Source organism: Haliotis cracherodii, unplaced genomic scaffold, assembly GCF_022045235.1.
Source record: "Haliotis cracherodii isolate W230 unplaced genomic scaffold, xgHalCrac1.p SCAF_6, whole genome shotgun sequence".
In the NCBI taxonomy this organism is placed as follows: Eukaryota; Metazoa; Mollusca; class Gastropoda; order Lepetellida; family Haliotidae; genus Haliotis; species Haliotis cracherodii.
Genome location: NW_027266319.1, coordinates 4,512,231 through 4,530,471, shown reverse-complemented (window position 1 = coordinate 4,530,471; position 18,241 = coordinate 4,512,231). Strand labels below are relative to the sequence as shown.

The window sequence follows — 18,241 nt, the reverse complement described above, 5'->3', positions numbered from 1 at the left end:
CACAGTCAGCATGTGTTCTCCAGAGGACAACCAGATCGTATTTAAAATGCTGGTATGTTTTGTCATGGGAGCAACACATCCGGGATTAAATTTTTGATTTTCATAATGGCTTCCCTGTCGCGTCATATAGGACATTCCACAACATACGTTTCGGCCAACACACTTGAAGGCTGCAATTTATTTGATATGAATTTCCGTGGTCTAATAACACAATTCTGCCTTGTTTACATATATAACCATGATAACTGTTAAGGATATAAATCTATAAATATGATTCAATAACTAAATGTTCATAAACATGATATATGTCCTGTGCTACTAGGAGTAAAATGGTTGGTCGGGTAGCCTAGTGGTTAAAGCGTTCGCTCGTCACGCCGAAGACCCGGGTTCGATTCCAGACATGGGTACAATGTGTGAAGCCCATTTCTGGTGTCCCCCGCCGTGATATTGATGGAATATATAGGTAAAGAAGACACAGTTTGTGGATTATATCATTTTTTACTGTAAAGGCAGCGTTTCGGTAAAGATATTTATACCATTGTCAAGCAAAGCATTTCGAAAGCTCATATTTCATTATGTTTAATCCCATATTGGTTGTTCTCTCCTAAAACATACCGAGGTCTTGAAACCTGAAAAATTGTTACCTTTCAGTATGTTTTGGCCATGGAAAGGATATTTGAAAACCAACAAACAGCAGGTCTGTTTGTTATTTACCTGAATAGTATTTATCAATTGTTTCATGGTCACGTACTTAAGTTGTTCATGATTAGCTGCTTATGTTCATGTGTTAGTGATTTCCGATGTTCTATTGAACTGCAATACAGGAAACACATAATGTTTGTATCAACCTCCGTTGTTATGATGGTGTTTAATAATGTCAAACTGTTAGAAGAATTATCATCTGTTTTCTCACATAACATTTACCAATACAGTGATACCCCATTAATCCAGATGTGACCACTCTACAGGGTTTCCGGAATAACAGGATCTGGATTAACGAGGTTTCATGCATGTATCATTATTAATTATCCCTTAAAGGGAAAATCAATGGAAACAATTATTGCGATTTTGTTGCAAATATTAATTGTCCCAGATATCAATTAAGTCAGTTCCCGAGAGAAAAAATATAATATTCGTAAAAAGTATTTAAATGCTGAAATCATGTGTTCTGTAATCGGATTCAAAAACAAAACTATTTGGGGGCGTGTCCTAATGCTACTAGTGCAGCGAAGCATGAAAATGTTATCAAAGGCTGATAAAGTGGCTGACTGGTGATGCTTGGCAGCTTTTTGGATGCGTCAGGAAGCGGTCAATCTAAAAGTGTTGCTTGTTCTGTTAATCCTACGAAAAGAACATTGCATACGTTGCTGAATCGACCTTTGATCTTGAAGTTGTGAATAATTAAAACAACAGTTAATATCTGTAACGAGCTTATTAGGACTAACATCCTGTTTGGGTACCATAAACAGTGACTTCCTACTTGTCCAGCAGCTGGCCTGAGGGTTAATCCTCATCGTGTTTGTTCAAGTAATATACATCAGTACATCCAGCATTTATTTTCTTCAAAATATACAATGATAAAAGAAATGAGCACTGTATAAGATATTGTCTTATTTGTTTAATTTCACATTTAAGATTTCCATTTACATAATTCACTGTCCAACCACATGTGAAACAGCATTGTGATTATCCTTCACTGTTTTTCTGGTTGGCGAGAAGTTGTCTCTTCTCCGTCTCAAGGGCATAGTCTAGGTTTCGATACTTCTTCTAGGGTGGCATCAGACTCCCTGGATTGTGATCGCAGTATTATCCAGCTCAACCTGCAGTATCTCAATGAATTTGTACATACATACATCTATTTGGATACCACCCCTCCAGATGATCTGTGGCGTCGTCCCACTGCTCAGAGACATGTAATTGTGCTTGTGACAAAGTCATCTTTGATGTTAATGATGTTTGGGCATCCTCGATGCACGACAGGGGCTGTTTGTCAGTGATGAGATCTTGTCAAAACAAGCCTTGATTAAAAAACCTGATGAACCTTTTTGGAAACTTGTCTTCTTTATCAATGCTAGATAGTGTACGCTGTTTAAATCGGACAGAAATATAACTGCAAAAATGTGATCTTTACAGTTCTTTAACAGAACTATATTTTTCACGCGTAAAAACATGTTAATCATGTAAATTGAGTAATATGATTGGAGTGAATGGACAGTGTTTTTTCACATGCGAATTGATACAAAACAGCTGATTTTTTGATCGGCGACAGGTTTGTTTTCCTTGAAATGTCTTTAAAATGATTATGGGTAATAAATAGAATAACCCACTCAGTACGACGGATTACGTAATTGAATGGAAGTTTGACGTCTGGTCTTAATCAAGTGCTGATCCCTCTTAGAATTGGGAATAAGCTGTAGATCATTCTGCCCATTTGCCACAGTGGAATAGTTTCTTGTCTGCAATTCCTTTTATAGCTCAAATTGTACTAAATGATTAATATGTCCACCCACTCACTGATATATATTTTTTAAGTTTTACCCAGTACAGTGTATGTGAATAGAGTTAATCATTTAGTTGTGTCGTTATATTTTGTGAGATATTTACCAATTACTTGTCTCATGTGAGATGCATCACTTAATCTCTATTGTCTTATCCATCACCATGCTAGAGTAAATTTGTACCAATGACAATATGTGCTGGACAAGTAGGAAAACAAAAACAGCAGACTGGGAGCAGGCCCGATCGTTGAAATTGCGCAGCACGTCAGTCACTGGTACCCCATTTTAAGGGGATTCCTCTTGATGGCGGAAATTTTCATTGGGGGTACGAATTTGCCTGTTGTTTTTATCATCCATTTCACAGTTTTTCCCATTTTCAAATTTAATTTTGGTCAACCATTTGTGATTAGGGATCCCCTAAAGTACTAAATTCTGTTGTTATGTTGACTTGCCCTTTAAAAACTTGTTACAGTATATGTTTCCTTGAGTTATAGATCATGCATTGCAGTAGCAAACGAATGTTAATGATTAAGTCAAGCACGAGGACAGATTATGCAAAACAACTGCTTCTTGTAATCGGTGTTGCTGCTGGGCAATGGCAGGTTTTAATGTCATTTTCATGAATTGCGTCCCTTGAAACCTATGATTGTGGGTTCGAATCCCGGTTTGCCCTGATTATGTTTCTAGGTTTGTCAGCACCAAACCCGTGCTCGTGGGTTTCTCCAAAGTGGTAAATGTCTGAGACCTGCATCACTTCGAGCTTTCCTCCCACATTAAGCTGACACGCCGGGATATAACTGGAATACTGTTAAAAGCGGCGTTAAACCCAACTCACTCACTAACATTTTCATGAATTGTCAGTCATGTTCCCAAGGTGTACAAGCCATGTCTTGCCATTTACAGTGCAACACTCTACACCAGGGGTTTACTGAAGGTCCAGGTGGCCTGATGGCGGAAGCAGTAGCTTGTCTCACTGAAGTCATATGTTCATATATGTTAGGCTTAAAAGAATTGGTTCTCAGGCAATGGTTTTTGAAAATATTTTGCAGGCGGGCGGTGCCTATTTTTTGTTGTTGTTGTTGTTCAAACTAGCATGTACCAAATAAATACTTGTGTACAATCAACCTGGGAAGGGGCGGTAGGGTAGCCTAGTGGTTAAAGCGTTCGCTCGTCACGCCGAAGACCCGGGTTCGAATCCCGACATGGGTACAATGTGTGAAGCCCATTTCTGGTGTCCCCCGCCGTGATATCGTGATATTGCTGGAATATTGCTAAAAGTGGCGTAAAACCATACTCACTCACTCACTCAACCTGGGAAAGGGCCTCCCTACAAAATGTATTCCTTGATGAGTAAAATACTGGAATACAGTATTTGACTACTGTTGGACTTGGAATGTTTAAGGATTTTTTTTTTAAATGGAATTAACAACAAATCATGCAACAAACTTTATGATGATGCAGGAGTTGCCTGGGAACCAAGAACTATTATTTTTTTTTAGCCTTATAAACCCTGAGGTGGTTCTGGGACACATCCCTTGTCACTAGGGACCTCATGATTCACTGATGTATCCATGTGTCACACATTGTCAATAGATGGTATGATAAACAATATACCTACCTGTGTATCCATTCATGATTTAATACTGTTTTAATTTTCAGAAAATAATGGGGGCCACATGGTTTGCCCCGATAATGTTTCCAGACTTGTGAGCACCATACCCATGCTTGTACATGGATTACTGTTACCACCTGTCGCAAGGCAAAGTGTTGACCTTGACAGGAACCCGTGAAGATCCGGGGTAAAATAGGTCTTCTGCAAACCATGCTTGCTGTAAATGGCGACTACGCTTGTCGTTAGAGGCAACTAACGGGATCAGGTGGTCAGGCTCATTGACTTGGTTGATGCATGTCATCGTATCCCAAATGGCGACTACGCTTGTCGTTAGAGGCAACTAACGGGATCGGGTGGTCAGGCTCATTGACTTGGTTGATGCATGTCATCGTATCCCAATTGCATGGATCGATGATCATGATGTCAATCACTGGATTGTCTGGTCCAGACTCGATTATATACAGACTGCCGTCATATAGCTGGAATATTGCTGAGTGTGGACTAAACATCATAAAAAGGAACATATATTATGTATTGAGAACATTCTCAGTGTAATCTGGTACAAGTGGCATATATATTGTATATCAGTTTTGTAACAGAACTGAGGTTGTATACTGGTGTCACAATGGACCATAGACATTGGATAGTCATAGTGTATAAAACTACTGTTTGACCTTGTACCACCCTTTGACCTTGTACCTCCCTTTGACCTTGTATCACCCTTTGACCTTGTATCCCCTTTGACCTTCCTATGAAAGCATGACCTTGACCTGCTTCTCAAAGTACTTCATAGTCCTAGAACCCATAAATTCCATATTATTGGGAGTTTGGAACACTGAGGGCTTCCATTACTCTTCCACCAAGTGTGCATCATAAACATGTATTATGGTATTTGTACTCCACTCTATAGGTGGAGTTTTTTTACTGTACTGGAGTGCAATCATCCTGATTAAAAGTGTGCAATGAAGAGTTGGTGTTTTATTCATGGTGGAAGACTAGGCCCCCAGCATCTCATGTTTCTGGAGACGGACTGACAAGGATCAGGTGGTCCGTAGGGTGACATAGCTTATTGTGTCAATGTGCTACCCTTGCGCATCCTCTTCGACACTGGTTTGCCTGGCCCAGCCTCATATTTACAGACCACCTTGATACAGTTGGAGTGTTTCTGAGTGCCGTCCTAAATAATATGCACATCCAGCAGGAACACAATGTGACATTTTCATGCATCAACATCTCGGCCGTAACAGCCACCACCACCACACACACACACACACACACACACACACACCTCTGCTTTGTATTTCTGCACATCTGTACATATACATACTACCCGTGAAGAACGGGATCGGGTGGTCAGGCTCGCTGACCTGGTTGATTTATGTCATTGTATCCCCATTGTGTAGATCGATTCTCATGATGTCTATAACTGGATTGTCTGGTCCAGCCTCGATTATTTACAGACCGCCGTCATATAGCTGGAATATTGCTGAGTGTGGCGTTAAACAACAAACAAACAAACATAAACATACCTCGTATTTAGACGTACACTACATACTGACAAGATAATGAAATCCTGCAGCCGGTTATATGTAGTGTGTAACTTGTTTTACTAAAGGTAACAAGTTTATTATAGGTGTATTCACACATTTAACATGCCGAATACATTACTCAAACTTTAATTCTGAGTGTCCAGGTAAGGTCTGAATGTGACTGCTTGGATAAGTTGCCATGCGAGCGGGATTCAATAATGTCAAGGAACAAGCATATTCAGTTCAATTTTAAACATGTACATCATTCAACAAGTTGTAATCCTTCATTTTCATAAGGACATGAAATATCTCTATCCCTACCAGCCGAGAGTGAAAATATCTCCTTTTACACGCCACTCAGTGAGGGATGTATCATATTTCACAAGATACATGAAATATTCTCTGTAACAGACTAACAGTAAGAAACGAGTGTTTGACCAATTAGCACTGTGTATTCAAGCATATTCGACGGGTCAGTACGTGGAGATTAACAATCTCAAATCAGAGCATTCCAATGTTTATCGAGGAGTGTAAGGACCAAAAAGAAAGTTTGTGTACCAGCACTGATTTCTATCTGACAAGTGAACTTTTATGTCACGATAACAACATCTTCAGAAGATCGTGTTCATACATGGAGTTTATTCCCATGCATGCGTCCAGCTAGTTCACAACGGAGTCATTGTCATCTCCCCGAGGCAAGAGAGTTAACTGACTATATAAGTCCAGGACTTTTAAAGTCAGTTAACTCTCTTGCCTCGGGGAGATGAGTCATTGTATGCCATGGCAGTTTCTGAGTTTATCTCTTTTGGGGGCACGGGTGGCCCAGTCGTCTAAGGCGCCGCGATTCGCTGTGCAGAGTTGCGTCCCTTGGGCACGCCAGAAACCTATGATTGTGGGTTCAAATCCCGGTTCGCCTGGATTATGTTTCTAGGTTTGTCAGCACCATACCCGTGCTCGTGGGTTTCACCAAAGTGGTAAACGTCTGAGACCTGCATCACTTCGGGCTTTCCTCCCACATTAAGCTGACACGCCTCGATATGACTGGAATACTGTTAAAAGCGGCGTTAAACCCAACTCAAACACTTACTCAATTATCTTTCTTTTAATTGGTAGAACTCTCTTTAAAACATGCCTGAAATAGATGTGAAGATAACCACAGCTAACATGTTAATAGTAAAATGGCTGGCTTTATAAGGCTGAAAATATACTTGATCGCTGTTCATTAAGTGAAGTGTTTCATAACCCCAGGACTTGACGCTTCGTGGCTTACAAAGATAGAAAGAACGCTGACAGGTCACTTCTTCTAATCATGGAATAGTACTCACTGTCAAACTCTGGGGGTAACGGATATTCTTCCTTTAAAAATGTGCCTTCCTTTAAAAAATATTCATTTCTCCCAAACGAATATTTTGTATTCCCTACTTCAATTTAGAATCACAAATCATAATATACCTGTAGAATCTAGCAGATGACATTGCATATACACCCCGGGAGTAAAGACCGTGCCATCTCTGCAAAACACCATCTATTGGAGACGAATTTCATTCTCTGTTTAAATGTAAAGCCCTCGAGAATTAAAGATTAATATATTTAGATAAATATTTTTATTTATGGCCAGCTTTATGTAAATATAAACAACATTTATGTTCACAGAAATTAAAGGTACTGAAAAAACTCTAAATTTATACAATTGATATTTAATACCGTGAACACGAAATAGTTCTACATGTTTACCGCCATACCATCTTGTCATGTGTTATATATATTATACAATGATATGTCAAATATGCTCTTGTACCACCGTGGGTGGTCTTATGAGAATGAATTTTGATTGATTGACTCAAGGAAACTTATTCTCAAACTAAATGAAAACAACAAACGCCTTATTGTCCTTTAAAATCATACCTAAACCCAATCTCACATAATCCGACTTGGGCAAGGTCGCCAATCGCCACCCATATTTATATTGCTTGTATTTATATCGGACGCACAACGAAGGTATTTCGCCTGCTTATTTGTTAGTAAAGAAAAGAGAAATAATTGGTGATATGTGCTATAATATTTGTTACAAATTTTGACAATGCAGATGTAAAAGCTAGTGTAAACTATTCCCCTCGAGACACGACTGTGAACCCGTTTGCACTGATCCATGTTCCCAGCTGGAGGGATATAACGTTTTACACTATGGATCAAGACAGATGAAATTGCCAAATGTCGGCATGGGTGGTCTAATCTTAAACCCCCATTCACATGTAGACTTTTGTTTGAGTTTATTTTTGCATATAGAGTAAAACTATTCCCATCCTAAAAAGTCATAAAGGTGTATAAATATAGTTTCTGTTCACACGTGATTGAGGTTACGGGTATAATCTGATATTCAGATACTGTTTTCAAAGAGTGAGTGTTCGAGTTGGGTTTAACGCATGAGTCACAGTATTCGTGTGATGGTGGACGAAGGCGCCTCAATTCTCTGTGCATAGTTGCGCCTCCATTGGCGTACCAAAAAGCTTTGATGGTAGTTTCGATATTCCACATTCGTCTGATAATATTTCTAGGTTTATCAGCACCATACACCATCATGGGCTTCTCCAAAGTGGTAGCCACCTATTCGGGCTTTCTCTCACACCAATCTGAAACGTCATGATATAACTTTAATTCTGTTCCCGGGGCAGGGTAAAACACAACTCACTCACTCAATACAGCGTCAAAGAAGAATTTATTTTTTTACAAAATATATATGGTACATCTAACATTACTTAACGTTTATACAAAGGCACATACATGTACATACACTAATTCAAACGTAACTGTTTTGTTCTTATATAAATAATGAACATCTGTGAATGACATATCCCATCACAATAATTTCTTTGACAGGAAGTATATCTCTTACGTCCTTTTTATCTAAGCGAGAATTGCCCATCATATATCTCTTATTTATACCGCATTCTTTCAACATATTTTTTTTGTCAAGTATTATTTTGAAATAATGTGAAGAAACCGAACACCTTTGCATTATATACAGTTACATATTTCATTGTTGCCAACAGTTGTCTTCGAACTGTTCATGTCTAGCTGACGCCCGCAATCTTGATTGAAGAGGGTTACATACAGAACACTGATTGTTGGTAGACAGAAGCATATCCAGGAACAACAAAGGGAGGTAATAGATATCCAGTCGTTTTTTCACGTATGTAATCACATTACACTGTCATGTCGAGTTAACCAAGCTCGGCCCATGGTCTATGCACCCACCCCTCAGGTTCCCCAATATTCCAGTGTAAAATATCCTCACTATTTTATAATGTCAACTACCCGCGACCCATTCGTGACCACTCGTGATAATCCGGCACAAACCGGTTACGGAAAGGAGCGATTGGTGACGAATGCCATTCGCTAGCAAAGCTTCGTTTGGAAGGGTGGTTGCAATGTCCGTCCAATCATCAACCTAGCACAGAATTTCTTTCGCTGATGAGCTTAACGACCAATCAATTAACTTTTGAGAATTCGGCGAAATAACCCACTGGTTAATCGAGTATGTTCTCCAACCCCCCAACCCCACCCGACCAAGACTCCATCCCCAAAGTCATTATAACAGTCTCTGCTCTCTACAGGAAGGCGTCTTGTGTGATCTCCTGGTTGTTGGAATGTCTGTCAACAAACACATCGGCAATATCGTTCTTCCCCATCTCGCGGAGTGCGCGTTCCATGTACTTCACTCTGTCCTTTGTCTTCACTTCTGCCGTCATCTTCTTCCAAAACAGAAGACACTTCTCCGCAACCGATACACGAAGCTTCTCGTTCTCTTCGCATCTGCTGTCGCCGCCGATGTCGCAGATGCAGTTGACGATGGTGGTGGTGGGGATGTTGAGCATCATTGCCAACACGACGCCGTTAAGGTTCTCCTGTCCTACATTGCGGGCCAGCATCACGAGACTGGAGTCGGTGAGAACTTCCACGTCCTTCTTTAACGGGACTGTATTGACTGTAACATGGAGAACAACGTGTGGGTTAATACCTTACAGTTTGTCAGCGTGCAAGGGTTTGTTTGTTTGTTCTTTAACGCCGCACTCAGCAATATTCCAACTATATGACGGCGGTCAGTAAATAATCGCGTCTGGACCAGACAATCCAGTGACTGACATCATAATCATCGATCCATGCATCAACCAAGTCAGCGAGCCTGACCACCGGATCCCGTTAGTCGCCTCTTACGACAAGCCTAGTCGCCTTTGACGGTAAGAAACAAGCGCCATCATGTGTGTGTGGCGTTTAACAACAAGCCAAACAACATATAATGGCAGGATTTCATATGTGTAACTAAGGTAAATAATAATATTGGGTGTCGTATGACAAATTTCATGAAACGTGTTTTTGGTTCATTTGGAATCCACATGAAATCTTTGGTTTCATATCACATATCATCTTGGAGTCTGCTTTCATGTCCCCTACAGTTCCAGTTTCATGTCGCCTATTTCGTTCAATGCCGATATCCACACAAAAATAATACCAAATTTTTTTGTCATTTCTGCATTGATTGGGATTGATTAGTGTGTGAAAAAATGAGCAAGTGCAGAAATTAGGTGAAAAGATGGAAAAATCGCAAAAACACTACTTGAGAGCCTGGTGCCGAAACACACCAACATGGCATGCACGTTGGGTTCTCATTTGCATGCCACCACAATCCTACAATAACCAGGAATATATTTTAAAAAGAAAACTCGAAAACACCTTACATCGTACGGAACGCTTTCCTGGTTTGGTTCTCGCTTCCATCGCATCCGAATATACGCCGATCCCAACACAAAAATGAAATCCTAGACCGTGTATGTCCACCCAACACCACACAAGATCCAATAGAGTCGCCTTATAAACAGACTTGATTGTCAAAATCGAACAGCTTCAACACGTTCGTCCTTTCAATGCCGTGGGCAAGCTTATAGGTAAATCTCACTGAATATCAAGACAGTCCCACCCGCCTTCTTCAGCCCAAGTGTTCACACGTTTTGTTTAAGAGCTTATTGAAAGTCGAACGCGGAATCACCAATAATTACCCGTTGACCTGGCTGCTATACAACATACCCCTCACAATAGACTCTGCCAGACTTTATTACCTTTGCCATAATCTCAACACGCACATAAAAGCAGAACAGTGCAATTATCAGCATTATTGCTGACAGTTGTTGATTAATTGGCCGCATTGCCACAAGTTCTATTGACTTGTGAGGAGCGCTCTAAGGGTTGAGTGGCTATAATCGACGCTTTTGTTATCGGTTATTACAAGGTAAAAATGGAAGGTAAATAAATCATTGATCCGCGGATAGGGTGACATCGACACATAAAGCGTTTGTAAATGACGGTGTGTGGATAGTTCCACACACACACACACACACACACACACACACACACACACACACACACACACACACACAGATCTATTGTAGTGGTTCGGTATCTCTTGACATCTTCAGTCAGGTGGAGAGGGTCGTGTGTCGGGTCAGGTAACAGTGATAGTTTAATTACAGGTATGAAGGACACTCCAGTAACCGGAATAGGACGCAGGGAGGGTGTTTTTTTAGGTTTTTTAAAACAAAAACAATGTACCCGGAATTTTTAATTTATAAATGCAGTTTTTCAACAATCTCATTAAAATCAGATCTTAGTTCTCGCTGCCGCATTCGGTCTGGTTCAGGGGGCGGTCGGGTAGCCTAGTGGTTAAAGCGTTCGCTCTTCACGTCGAAGATCCGGGTTCGATTCCCCACATGGGTTCAACGTGTGAAGCCCATTTCTGGTGTCCCCCGTCGTGATATTGCTGGAACATTGCTAAAAGCGGCGTAAAACCATACACACTCAGTCTGGTTCTAATGACCGACATGAATCTGAAGGTCTGAATGTAATAATGAAACCGTGCCAACCGTTTAACAGTATCAAACACATAAGTATATAGAAATAGCGTGTTTGATAATAAAAAAGTATATAAAATCATTATTTTAATCAGAACTTCATATTTCTGTGCGAGGACACAAGATTAATCAGCTGGCATTTGACATGCAGCTAGCTCCATTCGCAACACCGTGGGGAGGTTTTTGTTTGTTTGTTTGTTGTTTTACGCCGCACTCAGCAATATTCCAGCTATATGAAGGCGGTCTGTAAATAATCGCGTCTTGACCAGACAGTCAAGTGAATGACACCATGAGCATCGATCCACGCATTTGGGATACGATGACATGCATCAACCTCGTCAGGGAGCCACCCGATCCCGTTAGTCGCCTCTTACGACAAGCATAGTCGCCTTTACGGCAAGCATGGGATGCTGAAGACCTTTTCTGAAGACCCGAGTTCGATACCTCACATGGGAACAATGCGTGGAGCCAATGTCGGGCGTGGTTATTGGTGGAATGTATTAAAGTTGCGTAAAACCATACTCACTCACTCACTCACTCATTCGCATCGGAGCATGGGTTGCCTAGTAGTCATGCCACAACGCTGTGCAGATTAACATTTAGTGCTGGGACTGGAGAGTTGTTGGTTCGAATCCAACTTTCACTCTTTGTTCATTGACCTGTCAGTACCCTGATGATAATGATTGCGATTGAGTATGTTTTTACGCCGCTTTTAGCAATATTCCAGCAATATCACGGCGGGGGACACCAGATATGGGCTTCACACATTGAACCCATGTGGGGAATCGAACGGGGGCGTTCGGCGTGACGAGCGGACGCTTTAACCACTAGGCTACCCTAACGCCATTGGTGAATATGAGTCCTGTTGACAGTAATGTTTGTATACAGTTTATTTTATATAAATGGTAAAATGGTTAAAATATTTCTGCCCAAAAATAGGAAACGTCTACAGTCTCATAAAATTCAAATCTTTAACTCAGTCTCACTTGACTAAAGGGGTCTGATTGTAATGAGACTGCTGATCAAGTGTTATTCCAACTCATTGTTTGTTTGTTGTTTACTCTCTGGATGCCGAGTTTTTTCTCTGACGCACATTTTCCTAAGATCGGAAAAGTGAAGGTTGTGCGAGAATTGCGCTCATGCGGCACTGGATCTACCTCTGGCTATAAAATTACGCAGAGGTGGAGAATATTAAATTTCCCATTTGATGGTGTAAATTTAACTGTAAATATCAAACCGGTTTTAAAAAAGACACTCCTAAGTGTTGTCCGAGAATTTTCAAAAAAGCTGTATCCGCCATGAACATTAAATTCCAAAAATAGCATGCCGTAAATGACGAAAACTGATTTTTCTCTATGACGTCAAAAGGTGACAGAGAGGTTACACACGTACAAAGAAAAGGGGGCATAACTCCGCTATGCTTAGATCTAGTTGGTTGTAACTCAGGTCACTTGGTGAGAAGGAGCTGTGGGTAAGGACAATATATTTTCATGGTGTTTTGTTCAGGAGGAACCAAACTATTCCAACACAAATATCGATATTGAAACTGTACACGTTTAGTTATAAAATATACCCATAAGAAATGATGAAATCGTACTTCATAAAAAGGAGGTAATAGACAAATGGATGGCCTTAACTAACCTATAACTTAGTCCTTAGATTCCAACGTTCTCCTGATTGTGTAAGTGTAATTTGACTGTTTCATCATTATTAATAGAGCACTAGCCTTATCATCAAATGTAATGAAATACTCTAAAAATAACACCATTCTTTTTGACGTCATGGCTGGTTTTATGTCTTTGATAACGTCGGAAAAAGACGACACTGGTATTTTGATTAATATATATCCCCCACAATTGTCGTTCATGGTATGGAAAATTTCGATGTGTGGAACGGAATTTGACGCTTTTTCGACACAACATAAAATGACTGCTATCACCAAGTAGATAATGTCTTGAATATGTAAACAATTAGATAGTTTATCGTGTATCTTAATTGGACAAGACACGCACCTGTTTGGCATCAATTTACGTTATGAATTACCCAAAAGAATATTTCAAAACAACCAAAATTATATTCAATATTGGACATATATTTGTTCATGATTATGTTATTTTTTCTTAAACAATAAAAGATGCAAAGAAAGCTCTGTTGGTATAGAATTATCAGGATAATCGTATACGTTTGATCCAACGGGGTACCTGGCATGGGTTTTATTTTTATACATTATACAATTCCTGGAGAAATAAAGTAAACTGTTTACTATCCTGTGATCACAATACTAAAAAAAGAATGAAACCATTGATTATATAATGCAAAACGAGAGGAATAATTCGTAAATTGTTTGTGACAAACGCGCACCTGGCGAATCGTTAGATATCACTGTTCTCTGTATCCAACGACATAAAAGACAAATCCAAGACCAAGACATTTCAGAAATGTGTGCATATATTTTACCGAAAAATATTATCCATTTTGTTAAAGTAATATATTCAGTTTTAGTTATAAAATAAAATGAAACGGCTATTCATGGACATTGGTTATATGAACTTATAATATTGACTTATTACACATCCCAAGAAATACGTACATGCTGCAGTTACATTTACACTTCTGAGTTCATCTTGTAACCAAAAGAAAGAAATATCGTAGTCGACACTATAAACCTATCACATTGTTATGTAAACAATGTTCAAACAAACAGGAGATTATCAAAGGTTCGTTCATACATGTTGTGGCCTATATGTACGTATGATTTCATTTTGAACATTGACAAATATCCAAAGTGAAATTAATTGTGTGAAAACATGTATAAAAGACATGCAAAATATACACCATAACAGCGTTAGAAATTGGCACTAGTCCTGTAGTCCTTGCCAAACTGCCCAATACTAAAGGTATCATAAGGACTTGTAGAAATTTGCCATTTTTAGGGGTTTTGCTATATGGTATCATTATAAGGACTAGTGGACTGAAAATGTTAGTTTCTAAGGCTGCCATAACTGAAACTGTAAACAGCATGATACAATGATCGTGTGCACTCTTATTCAAGGACCTTTACCGCAAAGAAATTACCAAATATGTACAACAATGTTGACGTATGACATCACTACCTGTGACCCACTTTTACAAAATGGCGTGTACACTGTCAACTGTACGCGGGATTGTACGAGGGGACTTTCGTTGATTCAGGGATCGTATAAACATAAATGTGACATGTAAGTAATCAGAAATATTCAGACAATCTATGTACTGTTATTTTTTGTCATAATTTTCACTGAACAAACGGAAATAGTCAGCAATTCCGATAAATACCGTTGTCGTTGTGCGTGATTTTGCGTCAGTCATGGCGTCAACCAGAACGGTAACTTTGACAACTTTTGAAAATTTCAAATCATTGCAATGTATCTATTTGAAATTCCCTAATTCTTCCTACGATTCTCTTCCCATGCATATTCTGAAAATGTTGAGCCAATATCTTGAACGATTAGACGAATGGATAGCTCAAAATAGGAGAAAATCTGAATTTTGCTTTGTTTACATTTCAACAATGTGCAGTTTTTCGAGCACAGCGTTCGTTTTCACACCTAACTTATTTTGCTTGATTTCATTTAGCCACTTTGTATTGGTGACAAAGACCACTGGTCATTTGATTCTAAAATGTATGAGGAATTCAAGGATGTAGGAATCGCAAATAAGTTTGAAATATACGTGATGTTACAGGCGTCTCATAACCGGTGTACCTGAAACGTGATTTTGTAAACACTATCCAATATGGCGGAAAGGTCACTTCGGCGTTCGTGTTTTCCAAAACATTCTAACCGATTCTAGGGTTATCGGAGACGTTTTGAAATGATCACTGGTGATTTCATAAAAGACAGATACCCGTGATCACTAATATGCTATTTTTGAAATTCATTTCTCCGAGTAAATATCCGAAATTTAGATTTCAAAATATGCTGTAAATAACGCCGTGAGTGGTGATTTAGTAATGTGTAAAAAATGGCGACATTTACGATGTACCTAATTTTCAGAGGTCATGTTCAGTATTCTGCTTGGCCTAAATGCCAGTGGATGATATCACAGAACAGGGAATTTCCCACCTTATTCAAAACTGTAAAGTGTAGTTGTGTGGGTGATGTATTTTGAAATTTATTCGACTTCAAAGTGAGGGTTGTAGAGGAGGGACATATATGTCCCTGTGGCATCCAGGGGGTAACGCCGCTTTGTAAAATGAGCCTCGTTCCACGCATGTGGGATACGATGACGTGCCTATCAACCAAGTCATCAAGCCTGACCACCCGACCCATCCGGGCACAAATGTAGGTTGCTGGGGACCCATATTCTTTCCCGGAATCACCACGAATATGTTTTTTAATCTGATAGAATAGAATGAAACAATCATTCCACTCCAGCCAGAATATCTTTACGTGGACGGTTACTCCGTGTAGAAACAGAATTTTAACAAAGGAAACAGTTGATTACTTTCGTGCGAAGTGAATAAAAAAGAAATAGGAGTTAACTATTTTCACGCCCATTCAATTTCAATTCAAACCATGAATATTCATAGCCTAATCCTCCAAATAAACACCAAGCATTCATTATTCAAAAGGTGCCTATATATGTATTGTATGTACAATATATCGGTCGAAATTAATTCAAATTAATTCCAATCGCCTGCCCACTTGTGTGCTAAGGCCACATATCAGTGTATATATTGACATATATAGGATTTGATTACGTTTTACACATTCTCAATTATATTATATGATAAATGTACTATTACTTTATACACTCTTTTCATGCGAAATTGTTTTGTATATATTTAAAGTCCACGGAAAAAGTCAAGCGTATTTACGCTGCTGACCCCTCTTTCAGATATCCACGCAGATATCAATGAAACATGGATCAATACGAGAGTGCAATCGATTATCACCAAGAGCTGCCAATAATTAATTGACAGCGAGATCCCAGTGGAGTAGACTAATATATCCCAGCCCGGCAACTCGACAAATCATATCTTCAATACTTCGATGTCAACAACATGTATTCCACTCAAATATCCCCAGCGAGCGGTAGCGATTTCCACCCTGTCAACGGTGATTTTTGTGTCCGGTATCTGCATAAAATACCTTACATAATTATATCGACTGGTCTTTGAATATTATGTCTGGATGTCCGATGTCATATTTCTAGATTAAAAACCCACCTTCCTCTCCCATTGTGCCGTGTGGTTGAAGGACAATGCTCTTTCGTTAGAAATAGTATCGTAAACACCTCCGCGTTCGTGTTAATTCTCGTGCAGTTGACCTCGGCGCTTAGCAACGTGTACATAGTTACGGGTTCAAGGGTTACGGCTTCTCGCTGTCATTGTGTGACGCAGTCAATTCACGCAGTAATAGGCTGTGTGCCGTATTTTTTTCAAATATAGGATACCGGGTTTATTTTGTTATTATTTATGACGATTTGTTTACAAATACGCTCATTAAGGCCTTCAAAATGGTCTTATTTAATAATAATAATAATAATGATGATGATAATTATAAACAAGAACAACAACGACGACGACTACGACTACGACAACGATGATGACGATAATGATACGTTTGTTTTATATAAATACCGGTGTACCTTTTGTTTGTTTGTTTGTTGTTTAACTCCGCATTCAGCAGGAATCCAGCTATACGACGGGCGTCTGTAATTATTCGAGTATATGGACCAGAAAATCCAGTGAATGATATCATGAAGATCGATCTATGCAATTGACATACGATGACATGCATCAACCAAGTAAGCAAACCTTACGACCCGATCCCGTTAGTTGCCTTTTACGGCAAGCATGTGTTGCTGAAGACCTTTTCTACCCTGAATTTTCCCGGGTGTCCCCTCCCGAACGCCGTGACGATTAAGTGAATGTGTTCAATTGAAAACTTTATGTCAAATTAGGCGTACTGTTGAGTACTGAAAATCATAATTAAAATTAAAATTAACATTAACTAATTTATAATACATAATATTTTTTTTAAATCAATGGATTTTAAACATTTTCATTTAAAACTATTTGATAACGATCTAAATGTTTTTAAACCTTTGCTGGACCACAACATTTGTGATGTTTTGTATTTTTAAAATATTTAAATCCGTGAGAAACTAGCAGATCTATTAAATTAATAAATATTAAAGCTTTGACAGGTGCGTTAAAGAAGAGTGCTGTAACATATATATATATATATATATATATATATATATATATATATATATATGTATGTATGTATGTATGTATGATTCGCTGTGCAGAGTTGTGTCCCTTGGGCATGCCAGAAACCTATGATTGTGGGTTCGAATCCCGGTTCACCTCGATTATGTTTCTAGGTTTGTCAGCACCATACCCGTGCTCGTGGGTTTCACCAAAGTGGTAAACGTCTGAGACCTGCATCACTTCGGGCTTTCATCCCACATTAAGCTGACACGGCGTGATATGACTGGAATACTGTTAAAAGCGGCGTTAAACCCAACTCATTTACTCACTATATATATGAAATGTATATATTGTCTATTGTAATGGCTGGTTGAGCCTTTGAACGTTTATGGTCAAAGGGAGTTAACTCTCGATGCTAAATTGTTACTGAAGGGTTGTCGCGTAATCTTGTATTTGAAAAGTTGGTACGTCACGCCGACGCCCCTGGTTCGATTTCCAAC

The 18,241-nt window shown here is 39.2% G+C and overlaps 1 protein-coding gene across 1 annotated transcript; it reads right to left on the bottom strand.

Moving 5' to 3' along the window:
• Positions 1–8,384: 8,384 nt before the first annotated feature.
• On the bottom strand, positions 8,385–16,838 carry LOC139445787 (uncharacterized). The gene is made up of 2 exons (XM_071227011.1): positions 16,752–16,838; positions 8,385–9,624 (listed from the first exon to the last, which is right to left on the bottom strand). Exons 1-2 carry the CDS (start codon positions 16,762–16,764, stop codon positions 9,248–9,250), a joined length of 390 nt encoding a protein of 129 aa, XP_071083112.1. The 5' UTR covers positions 16,765–16,838; the 3' UTR covers positions 8,385–9,247.
• Between the last annotated feature and the right edge of the window lie 1,403 nt (positions 16,839–18,241).